This window comes from Mytilus edulis, chromosome 12, assembly GCF_963676685.1.
Source record: "Mytilus edulis chromosome 12, xbMytEdul2.2, whole genome shotgun sequence".
Lineage (NCBI taxonomy): Eukaryota > Metazoa > Mollusca > Bivalvia > Mytilida > Mytilidae > Mytilus > Mytilus edulis.
The window spans coordinates 79,054,546-79,075,552 of record NC_092355.1 but is presented as its reverse complement, the minus strand read 5'-3'; the positions used below and the strand labels follow the sequence as shown (position 1 = coordinate 79,075,552).

At 33.5% G+C, this 21,007-nt stretch overlaps 2 protein-coding genes across 4 annotated transcripts in view; both read right to left on the bottom strand.

The window, feature by feature from the left end:
* LOC139497229 (uncharacterized) overlaps positions 1-21,007 on the bottom strand; it is a 308,105-nt gene that overhangs the window by 281,356 nt on the left and 5,742 nt on the right. The gene's annotated exons all lie outside the window — the stretch shown is intronic.
* LOC139497231 (uncharacterized) lies at positions 2,578-20,632 on the bottom strand. 3 transcript variants are annotated; one of them, XM_071285359.1, is made up of 8 exons: positions 14,505-20,632; positions 13,633-13,741; positions 13,035-13,215; positions 11,077-11,156; positions 9,550-10,328; positions 8,777-8,916; positions 8,200-8,381; positions 2,578-3,614 (listed from the first exon to the last, which is right to left on the bottom strand). In XM_071285359.1, exons 1-6 carry the CDS (start codon positions 14,754-14,756, stop codon positions 8,845-8,847), a joined length of 1,473 nt encoding a protein of 490 aa, XP_071141460.1. In that variant the 5' UTR covers positions 14,757-20,632; the 3' UTR covers positions 2,578-3,614; positions 8,200-8,381; positions 8,777-8,844. The 3 variants fall into 3 exon arrangements, with proteins under 3 accessions (XP_071141460.1, XP_071141462.1, XP_071141461.1); XM_071285361.1 differs by having other exon boundaries at positions 13,645-13,741; positions 14,505-20,629; XM_071285360.1 differs by lacking the exon at positions 2,578-3,614 and adding an exon at positions 3,658-4,000.

The following is a 21,007-nucleotide window of genomic DNA, read 5'->3' as shown; positions in this document are numbered from 1 at the left end:
TTTGTATTACAAAAAAAATTCTGCTGTACTTGATGTATGATTTTTTTAATTTTTTTTTGCTATTCTCTAAAACAGAAAAAAAAGTATATGTTAGGTAAGAAAGATCCAGGACCTTCCTACCATTGGCATGTTTGATGAGCAAAAATGTTGTAATTGGTTATAGACTGGTATGTCCTCTACCACAGGCATGTTGGATGAGCAAAAATGTTGTTATTGGTTAGAGACAGGTATGTCCCCTACCACAGGCATGTTGGATAAGAAAACATTTTGTTATTGGTTAGAGACTGGTATGTCCCCTACCACAGGCATGTTGGATGAGCAAAAATTATGTTATTGGTTAGAGACTGGTATATCCCCTACCATTGGCATGTTGGATGAGCAGAAATGTTGTTATTTGTTAGAGACTGGTATGTCCCCTACCAAAAACATGTTGAATGAGCAAAAATGTTGTTATTGGTAAGAGACTGGTATGTCCCCTACCAAAAACATGTTGAATGAGCAAAAATGTTGTTATTGGTTAGACTGGTATGTCCCCTACCAAAAACATGTTGAATGAGCAAAAATGTTGTTATTGGTAAGAGACTGGTATGTCCCCTACCAAAAACATGTTGAATGAGCAAAAATGTTGTTATTGGTTAGAGACAGGTATGTTCCCTACCATTGGCATGTTGGATGAGCAAAAATGTTGTTATTGGTTAGAGACTGGTATGTCCCCTACCATTGGCATGTTGGATGAGCAAAAATGTTGCTATTGGTTAGAGACTGGTATGTCCCCTACCACAGGCATGTTGGATGAGCAAAAATGTTGTTATTGGTTAGAGACTGGTATGTCCCCTACCATTGGCATGTTGGATGAGCAAAAATATTGCTATTGGTTAGAGACTGGTATGTCCCCTACCATTGGCATGTTGGATAAGCAAAAATGTTGCTATTGGTTAGAGACTGGTATGTCCCCTACCATTGGCATGTTGGATAAGCAAAAATGGTGTTATTGGTTAGGGACTGTTATGTCCCCCGCCATTGGCATGTTGGATGAGCAAAAATGTTGCTATTGGTTAGAGACTGGTATGTCCCCTACCACAGGCATGTTGGATGAGCAAAAATGTTGTTATTGGTTAGAGACTGGTATGTCCCCTATTGGTTAGAGACTGGTATGTCCCCTACCACAGGCATGTTGGATGAGCAAAAATGTTGTTATTGGTTAGAGACTGGTATGTCCCCTACCATTGGCATGTTGGATGAGCAAAAATATTGCTATTGGTTAGAGACTGGTATGTCCCCTACCATTGGCATGTTGGATAAGCAAAAATGTTGCTATTGGTTAGAGACTGGTATGTCCCCTATCATTGGCATGTTGGATAAGCAAAAATGGTGTTACCAGTCTCTAACCAATAGCAACCCTACCATTGGCATGTTGGATGAGCAAAAATGTTGCTATTGGTTAGAGACTGGTATGTCCCCTATCATTGGCATGTTGGATAAGCAAAAATGGTGTTATTGGTTAGAGACTGTTATGTCCCCCGCCATTGGCCTGTTGGATGAGCAAAAATGTTGCTATTGGTTAGAGACTGGTATGTCCCCTACCACAGGCATGTTGGATGAGCAAAAATGTTGTTATAGGTTAGAGACTGGTATGTCCCCTACCATTGGCATGTTGGATGAGCAAAAATGTTGCTATTGGTTAGAGACTGGTATGTCCCCTACCATTGGCATGTTGGATAAGCAAAAATGGTGTTATTGGTTAGAGACTGTTATGTCCCCGCCATTGGCATGTTGGAAGAGCAAAAATGTTGCTATTGGTTAGAGACTGGTATGTCCCCTACCAAAAACATGTTGGATGAGCAAAAATGTTGTTATTGGTTAGAGACTGGTATGTCCCCTACCATTGGCATGTTAGATGAGCAAAAATGTTGTTATTGGTTAGAGACTGGTATGTCCCCTACCACAGGCATGTTGGATGAGTAAAACTGTTGTTATTGGTTAGAGACTTGTATGCCCCCTACAATTGGCATGTCGGATAAGCAAAAATGGTGTTATTGGTTAGAGACTGGTATGTCCCCTACCATAGGCATGTTGGATGAGCAAAAATGGTGTAATTGGTTAGAGACTGGTATGTCCCCTACCACAGGCATGTTGGATGAGCAAAAATGTTGTTATTGGTTAGAGACTGGTATGTCCACTACCACAGGCATGTTGGATGAGCAAAAATGGTGTTATTAGTTAGAGACTGGTATGTCACCTACCATGGGAATGTTGGATGAAATAAATGTTGTTATTTGTTAGAGACTGGTATGTCCCCTACCACAGGCATGTTGGATGAGCAAAAATGGTGTTATTGGTTAGAGACTGGTATGTCCCCTACCATTGGCATGTTGGATGAGCAAAAATGTTGTTATTGGTTAGAGACTGGTATGTCCCCTACCACTGGCATGTTGGATGAGCAAAAATGTTGTTATTGGTTAGAGACTAGTATGTCCCCTACCACAGGCATGTTGGATGAGCAAAAATGATGTTATTCGTTAGAGACTGGTATGTCCCCTAACATTGGCATGTTGGATGAGCAAAAATATTGTAATTGGTTAGAGACTTTTTATGTATAGCATAATCAGTGTACAGTACAATTTCTTTTTTTCATCAAAATGTTGATATATAGTAAAAAAAATCAACTACAAATAAAATCAAGCTAGTCTATTTTGTGAATAAAACTATATCTACATGTGTATTATAATTCATTCCTCCAAGTCATTCAGATAGGTTGATATTGCCTGAATTATTTTTTTTTGACTTTGTAACACGAGCTTTGGATGTATGTCCACATAATTCTGTAAATAGATTCTCTATTCCTTGTTGTCTGTCTCTTTTATGTGCCAGTTTAAGATAGTAAGACCTAATCCACTGCTTGTAATTTTCGTAGCCATACAGTTCGTTATAGATTTGCTATTTGTTAGAGGTCTCAGTGTTGTAAGCAAACCTTTTGTACAGTTTCTGTGTTGATACAACTGCATTACAGATTCATTAGTACCAGAGAATTTGGATTTTAATACAAAACTAGGAAATATTTTTTCAAATAAGCGACGTAGAGCAACAACATCTTCCATTGAATCATGAGCACTATACAGTTCACCAAATGAACTGTTGTAAATTTTTGGCTGTGAATATGATGGTTGATTTGGAATACACTCTTTGAAAAGAGGAAGTGTGTCAATGAATCCTTTCACTGATGTCATAAAGTTATTAAGTAGACCATTTTTTTCAAGTGCAGTAATTAATATTGGAACATCAAAAATTTTGGAGTTATGCCCAACAAGTACAGTGTTATTAATAAAGGCAACAGTAGTATACCGCTGTTCAAAACTCATAAATCCATGGACAAAAAACAAAATCGGGGTAACACACTAAAATATCTTTTAGAAAGAGAATAAAAGCTTTTAAGGCATTAGAAATTCCAATACTCTCAACTTCTTTCTCATCATGGTACATTTTCCCATTTTGAAACTTCAGACCAGTCACTTCAGAGGCTTGGGATAATATTGGTCTAGCTGGTTTTATGTATCTGTTGAATTTTGTGTTTTGGCTGTTGACAGCAGACAACTGTATTATGTAAGAATCTCTGCCTGAAATAAAAACAATATAATCTAGAGGTTCAAAGTTACGTTAGAAAAATTAGTATTAGTTACCACCTTGTTCAAAATATTGTCATAAGTTAGTTCAGAAGCATCAAATGTCAGTAACAGAAACCCAATTTAGCTGACCTTCTATCCCTAATGCATCTTTATGCAAGGTTGCTTGATCCTACCACATATAGTCTAGATGCTGATATATGAACTTGAACATTGAATAAAGCAAAAATGTGATGAAGTGTAAAATGTATGTCACAGTGATCTATGTTGATCAGTTACCCACCTCCGTTCTTTCACGCTCCTTCCACATTTTTTACAATAACTTCTGTTTTGAAAAGTTGGGATGACATTAACTGTATTAGTAGAATACTTCTAATTTTCTAAAATTCAAACAATTGTAATCAAATTTAGCTGATGCAAAAAAAAAAACCAAAACAATGTTTTTGTAGATCTCAAATATATATGACATTGGTTTTACACTAGTTAGTCATTTTTGGGTCCTTCATAGCTTGCTGTCCAATATGACCCAAGGCTCAATGTTGAAGACTTGGATGGAGAGTTGTCTCATTGCACTACAAACTCCTCAGAGTCTGAATTGACCAGTTTTTGTGCTCGACCAGTAAAATCGAGCACACATTTTACTCGACTAGTCTCGACATTGTCTCGACTGTACTTAACTGTACTTAAGTGTACTCGACTAGGTCTCGACTAGGTCTCGACTTTACTTAATTAGTCTGATTCAGTACTTGATGATCTTTGTGTAGTCTGAAATGGTCTTGACCAAGGCTCGACCTGTCTCGACCTGTCTTGACTAGTCTCGACCTGTCTCGACTAGTCTCGACTCAGTCTCAACCAGTCTCGACCTGTCTCGAATAGTCTTGACATTCAAATTTAGTTTTGACTGGTGTAAATCAGCCCATCTAACTAAATTAAATATTGATATTAAAAAATTCAAGCTTATTAGGTAGTTTGATTTATTGCTGTGAAATGAAAGAATTTAATTTTACAATATGTAAAAAAAAAATTATTATATAAAAATTCAGATAGGCATCTTTAATTTTTTTTATAACTTTTTCAAATCAACTTGGATTTTCATCAAACTATGCAGATATCTTAGATATATATCAAGCTTACTGAATCCCATTTCATTTAGTTTTTTGTTGTATTGCTGTAAAATTTAAGAATTAAAGTAATCTTGGTATAAAAAGCTAGGATTTGCAATTCGGACAAAATAGAGATAGTACACTTTAATTTTTTTAATAACTTTTTCAAATCAACTTGGATTTGCATCAAACTATGCAGCTATCTTACATATATATCAAGCTTACTGAATCCCATTTCATTTAGTTTTTTGTTGCATTGATGTAAAATTTAAGAATTAAAGTAATCTTGGTAAAAAAAGCTAGGATTTGCAATTCGGACAAAATAGAGATAGTACACTTTAATTTTTTTAATAACTTTTTCAAATCAACTTGGATTTTCATCAAACTATGCAGCTATCTTAAATGTATACTAAGCTTACTAAATCCCAGGTCATTTTGTTTTTTGTTGTATTGCTGTCAAATTTAAGAATTAAATTAATCTAGGTCAAAAAAGCTAGAATTTGCAGTTCGAACAAAATAGAGATAGTACACTTTAATTTTTTTAAAAACTTTTTCAAATCAACTTGGATTTGCATCAAACTATGCAGCTATCTTACATATATATCAAGCTTACTGAATCCCATTTCATTTAGTTTTTTGATGTATTGCTGTAAAATTTAAGAATTAAAGTAATCTTGGTATAAAAAGCTAGGATTTGCAATTCGGACAAAATAGAGATAGTACACTTTAATTTTTTTGATAACTTTTACAAATCAATTTGGATTTGCATCAAACTATGCAGCTATCTTACATTTATATCAAGCTTACTGAATCCCATTTCATTTAGTTTTTTGATGTATTGCTGTAAAATTTAAGAATTAAAGTAATCTTGGTATAAAAAGCTAGGATTTGCAATTCGGACAAAATAGAGATAGTACACTTTAATTTTTTTGATAACTTTTACAAATCAATTTGGATTTGCATCAAACTATGCAGCTATCTTACATTTATATCAAGCTTACTGAATCCCATTTCATTTAGTTTTTTGTTGTATTGCTGTAAAATTTAAGAATTAAATTAATCTAGGTCAAAAAAGCTAGAATTTGCAGTTCAAACATAATAGAGATAGCACACTTTAAGCTTTTTAATAACTTTTTCAAATCAACTTGGATTTTATTAAAACTATATAGCTACCTTGGTGATCTTACTAAATCCCAGGTTGTTATGAAGTTTTAAAATATATTTTTGTCAAATTTAATGACATGACACTATACATGATTTAATTACATCAGTACACGTGAGTTTTACAGGTAAAAAGAAAGCCCTACTTTTCTTAAACTCGTGTATTACTTATCTAGTGAATTAAAAGCCCTGCGATTTAGATTTAACAGGATGTTGCAACTTTGAATAAATGTTATTTAGAATTTAAAACTCTCTGGTAGATGTGATCTTTTTAATAAGTTTGCCCCAAGCAGAAGGTATTGCTTTATAAATCACCACAAATCAGAAGAACTATTTTAATAATTTCTAATGTTTCATCCCTTTTTGATATATTTATATAGTGTATATCAAAAGGAATAAAACATTAAAGGAATTATATTAATATTTTATGTATACTTTTCCCCAAATTATGAGAAAAAATATATTTCTAATATCGTAGCTTTTTGACCTAGGTTAATTAAATTCTTAAATTTGACAGAAATACACCAAACAAAATAACAACCTATGATTCAGTAAGATCAATATATTGCAAAGATATTTGTAGAGTTTGATGAAAATCTAAGTTGATTTGAAAAAGTTATGAAAAAAATTAAAGTGTACCATCTCTATTTTGTCAAAACTGCAAATCCTAGCTTTTTTTACCTAGATTAAATTAATTCTTAAATTTGACAGCAATACAACAAACTGTATAACAACCTGGGATTCAGTAAGAAGAATACATCACCAAGGTAGCTATGTAGTTTCAATAAAATCCAAGTTGAATTTAAAAAGTTATAAAAAAAATTAAAGTGTACTATCTCTATTTTGTCCGAATTGCAAATTCTAGCTTTTTTTTACCAAGATTACTTTAATTCTTAAATTTTACAGCAATGCAACAAAAAACTAAATGAAATGGGATTCAGTAAGCTTGATATATATGTAAGATAGCTGCATAGTTTGATGCAAATCCAAGTTGATTTGAAAAAGTTATTAAAAAAATTAAAGTGTACTATCTCTATTTTGTCCGAATTGCAAATCCTAGCTTTTTTTACCAAGATTACTTTAATTCTTAAATTTTACAGCAATGCAACAAAAAACTAAATGAAATGGGATTCAGTAAGCTTGATATATATGTAAGATAGCTGCATAGTTTGATGCAAATCCAAGTTGATTTGAAAAAGTTATTAAAAAAATTAAAGTGTACTATCTCTTTTTTGTCCGAATTGCAAAATCCTAGCTTTTTATACCAAGATTACTTTAATTCTTAAATTTTACAGCAATACAACAAAAAACTAAATGAAATGGGATTCAGTAAGCTTGATATATATCTAAGATATCTGTATAGTTTGATGAAAATCCAAGTTGATTTGAAAAAGTTATAAAAAAAATTAAAGATGCCTATCTGAATTTTTATATAATAATTTTTTTTTTACATATTGTAAAATTAAATTCTTTCATTTCACAGCAATAAATCAAACTACCTAATAAGCTTAAATTTTTTAATATCAATATTTAATTTAGTTAGATGGGCTGATTTACACCAGTCAAAACTAAATTTGAAGGTCAAGACTAGTCGAGACAGGTCGAGACTGGTTGAGACTGAGTCGAGACTAGTCGAGACAGGTCGAGACTAGTCAAGACAGGTCGAGACAGGTCGAGTCTTGGTCAAGACCATTTCAGACTACACAAAGATCATCAAGTACTGAATCAGACTAATTAAGTAAAGTCGAGACCTAGTCGAGTACACTTAAGTACAGTTAAGTACAGTCGAGACAATGTCGAGACTAGTCGAGTAAAATGTGTGCTCGATTTTACTGGTCGAGCACAAAAACTGGTCAATTCAGACTCTGAGGAGTTTGTAGTGTTGGCATTCATACCACATCTACTTATATCTATATAATAACATCACATGTATGTTTCAATATAACACATTATTTTGATTGGTTAACAATAATCACGCATCATTCTAAAAGTAACCTTTATTTCAAAATGACATTAACTTTCTGATGACACTGGCTTTCACAATAAAGTGCACAGGTGAATAAAAGAAAAAAACTGGAAAGAAATCTTCTTTTCATGATCCTTACAAAATAGTATGTTATTATTAATGAATGCTTTTTTTAGTAATTTTATAGGGTTGTAAAAGCGTTTACCGTGCACACATTTTTAGAATGAAGCAAATCTGTGCTTCTCCAAAAAGTACTTCAGTCAATACTTTTACACCCCAGTAAATCTACAAAAAGAGGTATTCAATTCTTAAATATTTAAAGCCTTTTGTCATAATAAGTAATCCTAACCAAGTCCTGTTGTTTCAACATCAAAGTATGTCATGCAACTGTCATTCAAGGTCTTTGGTTCCAAAGGAAGATATTCTGGTGCAGGAATAGACTGAATATCATCCGATATTGCTGCATCAAGAGAACATCCTGTTTGATAGGAGACACCTTCTCTGACTTCTGCAGATGCAAGCTTTTGGTGCCTAAATAAAATAAGATTTATTTCAATTATAAAGAAAATAGTTATCCAATCTTTTTTTTACCATTTGTGTCTTTATGCTTTAAATTTTCAATATTATTTGTCTTGAAAACTACCATTAAAGTTAAAAAAAATATCAAATCTAATTTTAATAAAAGCTTTTTACTGATTTAATTGAAACAGCAAATATATATGCGGTTTCAGTATTAATCTATGAGTTACAAGAAGCTTTTGGAGGTTATTTGCTAAATGTTGTACTTTTCCAGGGTTATTCCCTTTTAAAAATAAGGTTATTCCACAATGAAAAATATGGTTTTTCATTGAACATTGCTATTTTTCTTGGGTTATACTCAGCTAACTTATAGGGTTATATTTTAAAATAAAATAAACATTAATTACATCCTAGCTTTCTTTTCCAGTCGTTTTCTTTTAAATGCTCTTGTAGTTGCCAATGCCCTCTGCTTTGATCACTGATAATCTCTTAATCTGGTAAGGCGCTGAGTATGGTAACCTGGTGAAAGCCCCAACTTCTCATTAACCTGAAAAATGAAAAATAACAAATAAGACTTCATATTTATATTAACTTTTTTTTTTTACTAAAAACAAAATAATAAGTGCTTAGTAAACAGATCTACACTACAAGAGCAATTATCCTTTTGAATGCTGAACTACAAAAACAAGACAGAGGTGTTATGTCAACATTATGTGAAGTTTTCAGTATAATTCTAATCTTTACAATTTATGCTTCTGCATACAAAGATATATATCTTGGATGTTTATTTGAATTTGATGAGCCACAGTCAAAGTCCCGTAACTCTTAAAAAGTTGGTGTTGTCAAAAAGGAGTGAAAATATGCAAATCTACTATGTCTACAGACAAATGGATGGACAAAAGGACACCACATACACTATATACTGTCCCCATTTCAAGTAGGGGCTCTAATAAATATACTGTGGATTCATTTATTTTCTTGGATATCAATTTTTGTGGTTTTCTGAAAACTTGCAAATTCGTGGATATTTGATTTCATGGTTTTTCCAATCTCTGTATACATAGCCTATTAAGAATATGTTATTCGTTGAACATTTAAATTTGTGGTTCACATGTACCCTTGAAACCCACGAAAATTAGTATCCCACGAATAATAATGAATCCACAGTAGTAAAACTTACATTAACTAGGTATCTGTGACCTGTGTTCTTCTGGGCAACACTAGCTGCAACTCTGTAATTCAAATTTCCAGAAGAACTGTAATGTACATGCTTTGGTGCTTTAGCAGAAACCATTCTGTTGAAACTTTCATTAGCTTGAGTACTACCAACAGTTGACAATTTAATGCTGTTCTTAGCATATCCTTCAAAAACATTTTCCAGAGACTTTTGTAGACTTGAACCTGACCGTGGTTTTATTTGAGGAAATGATTTAAAAACAGTCTTCGGATTACTTAGAAATTTACACCATCGACTAGAGCAGCATTGGTGATCGCCAAAAGGATGTTTCGAAAGTGCATTGAGATCTTTTGCTATTTGTTCTGGATTACCTTCACCTTGGGCTATTATATAGTTAAAACAACTTTGTAAATATTTGATTATTTTAACAGTTAAAACAGGATGATTTTTCTCTGAGAGAGTAAAGACTGCTTTCAAGAATCTTCTATCAGAAATCTTTTCAATGCTATTACTGATGATTGCCCGTACTTGTCCTATTGTTGTCGAATCCTCATCCCCAACTAATGCATCTACTGTACAGCCTTTGCTTTGTACATCTTTCACCATTTCTATAACCATATCAGCCTCCATTCCCTTTGAACTGCCTTCCCAGTTACGGTAGCATGCATGCTCTCTTGGACTTTCATTTCTGGATTCTGCTCTACTGCAAACTCTGCAGTCTTTTGATCTTACAGAGTAATTTAAAATTTTCCCAGTCTCTGGACCAACCATGGAACAATGACCTAGAAATTAAAAATAAGTTCTCAAAATCGAACTGTTTATGATATGTATTTATTATGGCAAGCCGTTTTACTATTTATTCTAACTTCAAGATATCTTATGTAATCTGTTTTTATAAGAAATCTAAGATATTTTGTTTACTACATAATCAATACATCAGATATTTGATAAATATTTGTAATCTTATAAATAATCTTTATATACTTAAGTCAAGGTCAGATGGCATATGACAGTTAGACATGTTCACCTTAACTTTTTTCTCAAGTGGACACTGAACCATGAAAATTGGGTCAAGGACAAAAGACATGTGACAGAAGGAAACTTCTTAACATAAGGCATCTTAATACAGAGTATGAAGCATCCAGGTCTTCCATCTTCAAAAATATAAAGCTGTTAAGAAGAAAGTTTACGCCACCACAAATGCCGGATCACTATCCCTATGTTGAGCTTTCTGCAACAAAAGTCGTAGGCTTGACAAAAATAAGGAGGTGAGATATGATCGGCAATAAGACAACTGTTCATCATTTCCAAATGGCATGTTTGTACATGTAGTTTATGTTTGTTTAATTGATATTTGGCCTCATAACAGTCTACTGACTCAACTTGACTTGAAAGATATAAATATTTGACATGAAATGGTGAAAATGCTCTAAAGGCCATCATGTTTTTCTTGTTTCTTGGTGTTATCTGTAATATGATGTTATGTCAATGTCTATTTTCATTCTTATAACTGATGGTGTCTGGTTATACCTGATTTGCTGTCATATGCTCTACCACTTCCTCTTTTCTGCCATCCTGCATCTACAGCAACCACAAGTTTACCCTTCTTTCTGTTATTTATAAAAGTACTAGTAAATAAACTAAACGTAATATAAAATGTAACTGGAGATGTCAGAGATTGTATAAATCAAATGAAATCACCAATTGTAGTCAGAAATATGATGTTTGTCATTGTGCTCCAACCCATATTATCCATAAGTATTATTGGATCAAATTATTTAGTCAAATGTTAGAAATCTAAACAACTTTAATTAAAGAACCTTAGTGAGCACGCTCACATACCCCACGTCCCCACATTGTCATTGGAGAAATTAAATAAGTATAAGAAAAAAAAATTGTATAAGAAAAAATACTGAATAATAATTTCTTGTCAATATACACATCTACATAGTATGTCCTTATTATCTACATAATTTCATGAAATTCTGTTGTGTGTTTTCAGGAGTTGAGATGACAAACTGTTGCAGAAGTACATTGAAGCAAATAAGTTCAAAGGGGCATAACTCCTAGAAAAAAAATTGAATCGTAATTTCCTGTTGATATGCACATCTACGTAGTATGTCCTTATTATCTACAAAGTTTCATGAAATTCTGTTGTGTGGTTAAAGAGGAGTTGAGATGACAAACTGTTGAAGTAGTACCTTAAAGCAAATAAGTTCAAAGAGGTGCAACTCCTAGAAAAAAAATTGAATCGTGATTTCCTGTCGATATGCACATCTACATAGTATGTCCTTATTATCTGAAAAGGTTTCATGAAATTCTGTTATGTAGTTTCAGAGGAGTTGCAATGACAAACTGTTGCAGTAGTACATTGAAGCAAATAAGTTCAAAGGGGCGTAACTCCTAGAAATAAAATTGAATCGTAATTTCCAGTCGATATGCACAACTACATAATATGTCCTTTTCATATAAAAAGATTTCGTGAAATTCTGTTGGGTGGTTTGAGAGGAGTTGCGATGACAAACTGTTGCAGTAGTACATTAAAGTAAATAAGTTCAAAGGGGCGTAACTCCTCGAAAAAAAATTTAATCGCAATTTCCCGTCGGTATGCACAACTACATAGTATGTCCTTATTATCTGAAAAGTTTTGTGAAATTCTGTTGTGTGGTTTGAGAGGAGTTGCGATGACAAACTGTTGCAGTAGTACATTAAAGTAAATAAGTTCAAAGGGGCGTAACTCCTAGAAAAAAAAATTGAATTGCAATTTCCCGTCGATATGCACAACTACATAGTATGTCCTTTTTATCTGAAAAGGTTTCGTAAAATTCTGTTGTGTGGTTTAAGAGGAGTTGCGATGACAAGAAACAGGACGGACGGACGGACGGACGAACGGGTCAAAAACATTATACCCTCCGCAACTTCGTTGCGTGGGGTATAATAACATTCCAAATTCTTATAATGGAAACTGAAGGTCTCAGTTATTGAAATGACAACAATGTGTTTCAAATTTTTTACAGTGCATGGAAAATTGAAATTCAATCAATGCTTATTATATTGTACTGTTATACCACTGCCCAAGGTTAGGGGAGGATTGGGATCCCTGACATGATCAACCCCGCTACAACAGTATGTATGTGCCTGTCCCAAGTCAGGAGCCTGTAATTCTGTGGTTGTGGTTTGTTTATGTGTTACATATTTTTTTTTCGTTGATTTTTTTTAATGTAAAATAAGGCTGTTAGTTCTCTCGTTTGAATTGTTTAACATTGTCATTTCGGGGCCTTTTATAGCTGACTATGCAGTATGGGCTTTGCTCATTGTTGAAGGCTGTACAGTTAATTTCTGTGTCAGTTTGGTCTCTTGTGGAGAGTTGTCTCATTTGCAATCCTACCACATCTTCTTTTTCATCTTTATAATTTAAATTAAAATTATCCCATTGATGAATTGAGTTTAGTTTAATGCTTTATTTTTTATTATTTTTAGGTACATACTGTTCTACAGCTGCCAATTCTTTCTCCAGTGCTTCATTTGTTGATTCCTTGGCTACCTCTTCAACAACATTCCCTACTTCTCGCAGTCTTGCACTAACCAGTTTATAACTAAATGCTGGAATATTTAGCTCTGATAGGAAACTATTAGCTTGTCTTTCTCCAAGTCCAGAGTGAACAAGGGCTGTAATAAAAATAATCAAAGATAGAATGATCTAGATCATGATGCAGAACAATTTTGATGAATATTTGCAGACTTTTTGATCTCGCAATGCTGATGATTTTTTTATATTTCCAAGGGGCATAACTCTTTAAAAAAGTTGATGTCCCACCATTTTATAACTCTTTGACAAAAAGTCAATCATCCACCATTTTAAAACTAGCTCTATAGTATAAGTTTTGTAAAAATTTTGCAAGAACTGTATCTGTGAAAATGCTAGCAAGTTTATATGACCTAATAAATATAATGGCTCAGATATAGTAAAGTATGACATAAACTTCAACCATCTAAGTGAACCCTGAAAATGTAGGTGATAGTGAAAAAAATTTTGCCTGGATGCTGATTGACTATATTTACAGGACTAGATAATAATGTGAATACATGTCCATGTACCTGTTGCAAGTTTACTGTTGACATCCCATACTCTGTCATGACGCTTTCCAGTAGGAACACTGTTTACATGCATACAACTGGTATTAAAACACTGTACCTGAAAAAAAAATGGTTGATTTTATAAAGAGACAAACAGCCAAATGTCAGTATTTGTATGACAAAAATCTCATCAAAATTAGATGTCATTATTACTCTCTACCCATCTTTTCAATGATACTTTTTTATGACAAATAGGCAGACATAGAAAAAATGGGGGAGTAAGTCATTTTATACCGTTACATATAGTTACATCATCGGTTTGTAATCAAAACACTTGAAGCATTTCATATTAAAATCCTTCTTTTTTTTCTATTGTAATGCTTCATTAGGTATGAACATGCATATCAAATTGTCTTTTTCCATTTCACATTGGAAATCAATTTACATTATACCATTCAAGATTACAGAGCCCCATGTTTTTAGTAGTACATGTACATGTATTTGGTATATTTAATGCTCTCCAATATAAATATAGTTCTAGCAAATTGTTTATGACTGGTGAGTGTTGCTGAGGTCTTCAATGCATTTAACACAACCAGTTAGTTAGCGTTCATCAATTACATATTGAAATTTAGTATTGTCTATTGACTCTTAGCTTTTGGAATAGGCTTTCTCTGGTTTGATTTTCTGAATACTGAACTTTGACCTAAAGATTTGGTTCTTGTTAGAACACATATTCCAATGATGATGATTAATCATTAAAATTCAGGGCTGTTCTTGAATCATAGATGGAAATTATTTGTGATGGATAGAAAGACAAGCTTAATTCATTCAAAGTGTTCAGACATTTTAGATTTGTTGTTGAAATCCGAATTACTTACTTTCAGTAGACCTCCAAGACCATATGTCTGTATGTCAATAGTATGTCCAAGCTGTAGGGGCAAACCACATTTAAGACATGCTCTTAGACCAGTGGCAAGGACATCTAGCTCAGCAATTCTTCTTCCTTCTCTCCAGTCTTCAGATGACCTAGTATGATTTCCTTCATAGGATACCTCTTCCTCCCTTGTTGCATTTGAGATGTTTGCAACTACAATTATAAAAAAAATAATGAATGCAGGTACAATGTACATGTATACATTTTATATTCATTCATATATATATATAATGTTTATATACTCTGAGTGATGATACTCAACTAGGATGCTTTGCTGTCATTTTTGGAATAATTGTGTATTTATCAACCATCACTGTCACATCATTACTGGTGTCATTAATCGTAAACATAAATGAATAATAAAAGATACAATGACGGAGAGACCCATATAAGTTCAGGAGTTATCATAAAAGACTAAAATGTATGAAGGTTTAATCTTGGGGCATGTCAACATTTTACATGCAACTGTTATCTTAAATTAGTCGTATGAGATTTCAAAAAAAAAAAATGTAATGTTTTATACATGTATATATTTGAATGGCTATTCTGTAAGTATGTAAAAACAAATGTCCTCCCTCTTTCAATTTGTTTTTTGTCAGGTTTTCCATGTGCACTGTGGCAATAAACATAGAATATAAAAAAATTATTTTAAGTCTGGTTACATGATATATTACAAATATAAGCTTCGTTTTGTTGTCGAACCCCCAAAGGAGAGTATACATATACATTACATATAAACTGTTCAAAAAGTTACAAAATTTCATTGAATACAAATTAACTTCTTTTTTTTATGTATGCATATACATTCGACATGAAGAAAGCCAAACCTATAATAAAGACCCAACCATATAAAGCCTTGTTATTAGAAGTAACTTAGTTTCAACATTTTGATTTTTTTTTGTTTTTGGGTTATTAGAATCGGATGATGCACTTTCAATGGTCTAAAATTTTAGGTGTGATACATGTGAATGTAGTAACAAATCTAAATAGAATATAAAGTGTGATGGGGACGCTAAAGTGCGATGGTCTACGCTAAAGTCCGATGCCTCCATAATCTCCATACGCTAAAGAGTGATGGTCCGCCAAAGTATAGACGTACAAAACGTAGTTGGATTATGATGTTAACAGTCGTTTATACAAACCAAAAATGAACATTCCGGAATATGAAATAAATAATGGAAGCGACAGATGCAAATTGTTTACTTTGACATTAAAACATTGATTTCATTGAAGAGTATAAACATCGGTAAAATAAAGGTTCACGTTTTCAAGCATAAATCAGATAGTGTCCATTAAAACATAAGTGTGTACTTTTTGGTTAAATATAACATGTATTAATACTCGCTACGAAAAAGGGGAAAAATGAATTGTATTTATTCCGTCCAGTGGCAAATAGTTCAGGACGAGGGGCGTATTGGATGTAGCTTGTCGTTTTCACAGACTATTAATGTAAACACATCCCCTTGCCAGTTGCAAATACAAAATTTGTCTTCTTAATTTAGAAACAGTCACATAAGACTGCCGGTAAAGTAATTATATGTTATATCATAGCAGACTAGATTTTGCAAAAAGACTTGTTTTTAACATTAGTTCCCTTGAACCTTTCTCTTTTGTTCCATAGCACTTTAGCGTGCTATACCGTCGCACTTTAGCAAACAAACAACCATCATACTTTAGCGTGAGACACCATCGTACTTTAGCATAGACCATCACACTTTAGCGTTACCATCGCACTTTAGAGTACCATCGCACTTTAGAGCCCTACATATATATTCATTATCATGATTATTACTAGCTATTTTTATCAGTCATGCTACCCCCCCCCCCCTTCAAAAATAATTTTAGGCAACAACTATTTAACTTCAAGGGGGTATATTTATTTCCTAAACACATATTTGGTCAGGCCGATGACAAATACAAATATTTTGAATCCAGATTTTGCCAACAACCTACATGTATTGTAATACATGTAACATGTGTAAGTATTAAATTTTGATAAAATAATTTGATTGGTAGCATAAAAAACAACATGCCCCCCCCCCCCCCCACCAATTGAAGTGAAATTGTTATTCCCTTATGTGATTAGTACAACATATCCCCTGTCTTAAAATGCTGGAGACATGCATAAATGTTGAATAAATGTTCTTATGTAAATTTTAACATTTGTACCGGAGCAACATTATTTTTTACAGCATGTATAGGGAAAGGGGGCTTGGATTAGCTAGATCTTTAATAAAAGGTATCTGTTAGGGAGGAGTTCAAATTTATGCAAGTCGTTAGTCCTGCATACTCAATTCCCGACCCAGAATCTATGATTTTATTTCAGTGTTCTATACACATGATACATGTACATCGAATCCAGGTCTTTTTGCCCAAAAACAAGTTTGCGTGCATTCATGTTTGCCCCATTCACTTTCGCACCCTACATGTTTGCACCCAAAGTCCTTTTGTACCCTTTTTATTAGTTTTGTGATTAATAATTTGGTAATTGAGTTTTGGTATAAAGTATATTGTTATAAATATTTTTTTTTCATTTCTTCAAAATAAAGTGTTATTATGAAGGTTTTGTTTTGTGTTGCGATCTTTCATGTTTTTCATTTAAATTCTTCAATGTTTCACTCATACCTGGCTGCAGTATTTATATTAAAAGGAGATAAAACATAATTTTCATGTCTGTTTGCACCCTATACATGTTCACATCCTGCAATGTTTTTCTCATACCTATCTGCAGTATTTATATCAAAGCAAGAGACCAAATTAAGCTTAAACCAATTAACAGCAATCATCTATGTACATAAATAACATTTAATAATTAATCATCAATTTGATAAAAATAAACAACATTTGATATGATATGAACCTTCTTTTTATTCTGGAAATATACATATTTTTTATTAGGGAATATATATACATATGAAAAAATATATCTAATAATTCAACTTGAATTTCAATAAAAATTGGATGCAAATGTGTAAGGTGCGAACGGGTGTAGGGCACAAACGTGTGTGACACATATAGATTATCGCTGGGTTGAATCTGGTCTTTTCCCTCTTCCTAAGACAGTTTTACTCTTGACGAAAGCAAGCTTGATAACATCTCCTCTCGCATTGTGATTCGCTAATAACTTCTCCTCTCACATTGTGACGTGGCTGATAATGCCTGGTCTTGTTATGAAGCCTTGATACGAGAATTATGGAGCGACTGAGCAGGGTGATATAGGCATAGGGAAGGACGATAACATGTTTATTGGGGTCAAAATAGTCCAAATAATCATGACGTCTGGCAAGGCTATTTTAATTTTTTGGGACACCGTCATAAGAAGGCGTCCCAGAAAAATAATAAAATAGCCTTGCCAGACGTCATAATTATTTGGACTAGGCACGAAACAGACCTGATCCGTTTACATCCTGGGGCTAACTTCAACCTTTACAGTTAATAAAGATTGAGGTATTACATGTATGGGAGAGTATTTGATTTTTATCAAATGTTCCTTTGAAAGTGGAATTGAAATATGACTAGTTTGGGACCTTTATTCTTGAAAGCAAATATCAACCTTACTCAGTTACTGGTGTTAAAACTCATTAGTCCAAGATTGCTCTGACGTCCAATGGCTGTTTGCCACAACTTGCACAAGCTGGCTGTGGCTGCACCAGCGTGGGTCCCTCAGTCCAATCATTTCTGACGAAACAGCAGTTGGATGTCAGAACAATCTCGGATTAAAACTATATAAAGATTATCTTCATGGTCAACATAATTTTACGTATATAATTTATTAATTTGATATTATACTGTAGTTGTGTTGATGTTGATGTTGTCGTGTATTTTTCGGGCATCAAATGGATTACTTACTCGAAAAGTGTGATCATTGCAGTAAGTCGATGCTTTGGTCCATCGGGCATGTTGACTCTCCGACACCTTCAGATATCTTTTAGATTTAAACCCATGGTTATGTATTCTTGTCATAACTGTAGCTACCAAACGTTACGTTACAGCAGACGACTGTTGTTGTTTACAAATGGCGCCGGAAATCATACGATGTCGTAATCATGCGATCGCAAAATTGTTTCCATAAAACAACACTAAAACAACTTTCATTTAAAAACAAAAGTTTCAATATATTCAATCTTATAATAAATTTTATATTTATTGTTTATTTGTACAATAATGAGTTTCGTACTTTACCGACAGTTCGAGTTGCGCAGAAAATTCAAATTTGTCAGGTTCATATCTCCTTAAGTATTACTTATACCGTTCAAGAGTTATCATGTCCCTTTAAAATATATGAAGTGCTAACTGTTTCGTTTCCTTTCTCTTAAATAAGTCTGACTAAATCAAATGTTAGGAACCTAGCATTTCCCCATAACATGGATCTATTAAGTTCGATATTGGGTCCCGATGGCGTCACTGTTCATGAGATTTTATATGTAAAAAGTTGTGGTACGAGTACCAATGATACAAATGTCAACCCGGAGCCTTGAGATAGGAAAACTGCTAAATCTGTTGTTTACTTTGATTTGCCTCAACCAAATGTTTTGAAACTTATTCACAATGCTTATGGTCACAAAATGGTCAAAATTACGCGAATCCTGCATCTATATGTGGAAGTTTACTAAAAAAAAAATCACAAACAGGGGCATCTGTGGTTAATAGACATATTCTACATTTATTTCAGTAATTAGCTTATTTACTTCCATCGAATACTTCTTTTAATAGACTTAACTTGCACATTTTTTTTCAGGATCTCGGTGCAGTTTGGTAACAGACAGTGATATTTCAAGTTAAATGTGACCAACTTAACAAAGTGTTTCACTAGATTGAGCTCTCTGTCTAAGTGTACTTTAAAGGTTCTTAGAATTGAGTTCACTTTATTGATATGCGTCTATCTTCTGTGTGAATTTTTAAGATGTAAAAGCAGACTATCCATACTTACATGTCCATGAAATGAAATCTAAGGTAAAATGATTGAAACATTTTGCACTATCCATCACAACTGGCAGCACATAATGCTACTGAAGCAGTATATTTTCTTACTTGATTTTCATGGAAACTAGATATCATTGAAATGGGAGCCATCTCTGTGGGCCCCGCTGTGAATAATGTGCATTAAAAAATTGTATCTTTACCATAGGACATGGGTTTGTCAACTGAAATCAAAGTTTTTGAACTTGACCTTTGACCTAGGAAGTTGTAAATAAATTATGACATACCCTTTGGTGTTGGTTTATAAACATGTCAAGTATAAACTTTGAAATGATAACGGTTCTCAAGATATAGAGCGGACACGATCTTTACCATAGGACATGGGGTTGTCAACTGAAACCAAAGTTTTTGACCTTGACCTTTAACCTAGGAAGTTGCACATAATTTAAGACACACCCTTTGGTGTTGGTTTATATACATGTCAAGTATAAACTTTGAAATGATAACGGTTCTCAAGATATAGAGCGGACACGATCTTTACCATAGGACATGGGGTTGTCAACTGAAATCAAAGTTTTTGAACTTGACCTTTGACCTAGGAAGTTGTACATACATCATGACACGCCCTCTGGTGGTGGTTAATAAACATGTAAAGTATAAAGTATGAAATCATAATCATCCGACGGATGGACGGACGGACAGACTGATCACTATAGGGCGACCCGCCTAAAGGCGGGGCCCTAATTAAAGGATTTAGTTTCATCTGAACCAAACATTCTTTTAAAAAATAGAGAATGGAAATGTGGAAGCTGTAAAAGAGACAGTAACCATGTCAAAAGAGCAGAAAGCAGTCAAACACCACTAATGGGTCTTCAACAAAGCGAGAAAATCCCTCGCCCAGAGGAAGGCTTCAGATGGCCCATAACAAAATGTGTACCAGTTCAAACTCCAAATCATAAAAATAAACTTACAATTAAAAACATACAAGACTAACAAAAACCAGAGACTCCTGACTTGATGTCAAAGTAATCATACCAAGAGACTCACCCAATATGCAAAGGTCAAGAGTCAAAAAGTCATAGTCTGGTCAAGAGATCCTTGCCAAAAAACCCATCACAAAGCGGATTTTGAGAATAGGGTCATCGTGGTACACAAAACTATCAATATATCTATATATCTAATATATATATAAGAAGATGTAATACGAGTGCCAATCATACAGTTAAGGGCATACGATACAGTTACAGGGGAGGTAATGACGTTGCTAACGTAAAATGTTATTTTCGCGACGTCAAACTGTGACATATCGGGAAAAGATGCATTTTTCGACTGATTTTTATCATTCAAACTGATTTAATTTGAAAACGAGTTCATGGACCCCTATTTTTCAAAATGGCAATTTGTTTCATTTTGCAGGGAGATTATGTGACCCAAATTCAAGAGTGCACACGCTGAAATGTCTCGCCTTCTATACTAATCATTGATATTATGTTGATAGTCCTAAGTATAAAGCTAAGCTTTATTACA

Coding starts and splice junctions, on each gene's coding strand:
- LOC139497231 (XM_071285359.1), bottom strand. CDS start 14,756: ATGTACATTGTACCTGCATTCATTATTTTTTTTATAATTGTAGTTGCA. Junction 13,216..13,632: donor TGCAACAGGTACATGGACAT/GTATTCACATTA, acceptor TTTTTATTACAG/CCCTTGTTCACTCTGGACTT. Junction 11,157..13,034: donor GAATTGGCAGCTGTAGAACA/GTATGTACCTAA, acceptor TATAAATAACAG/AAAGAAGGGTAAACTTGTGG.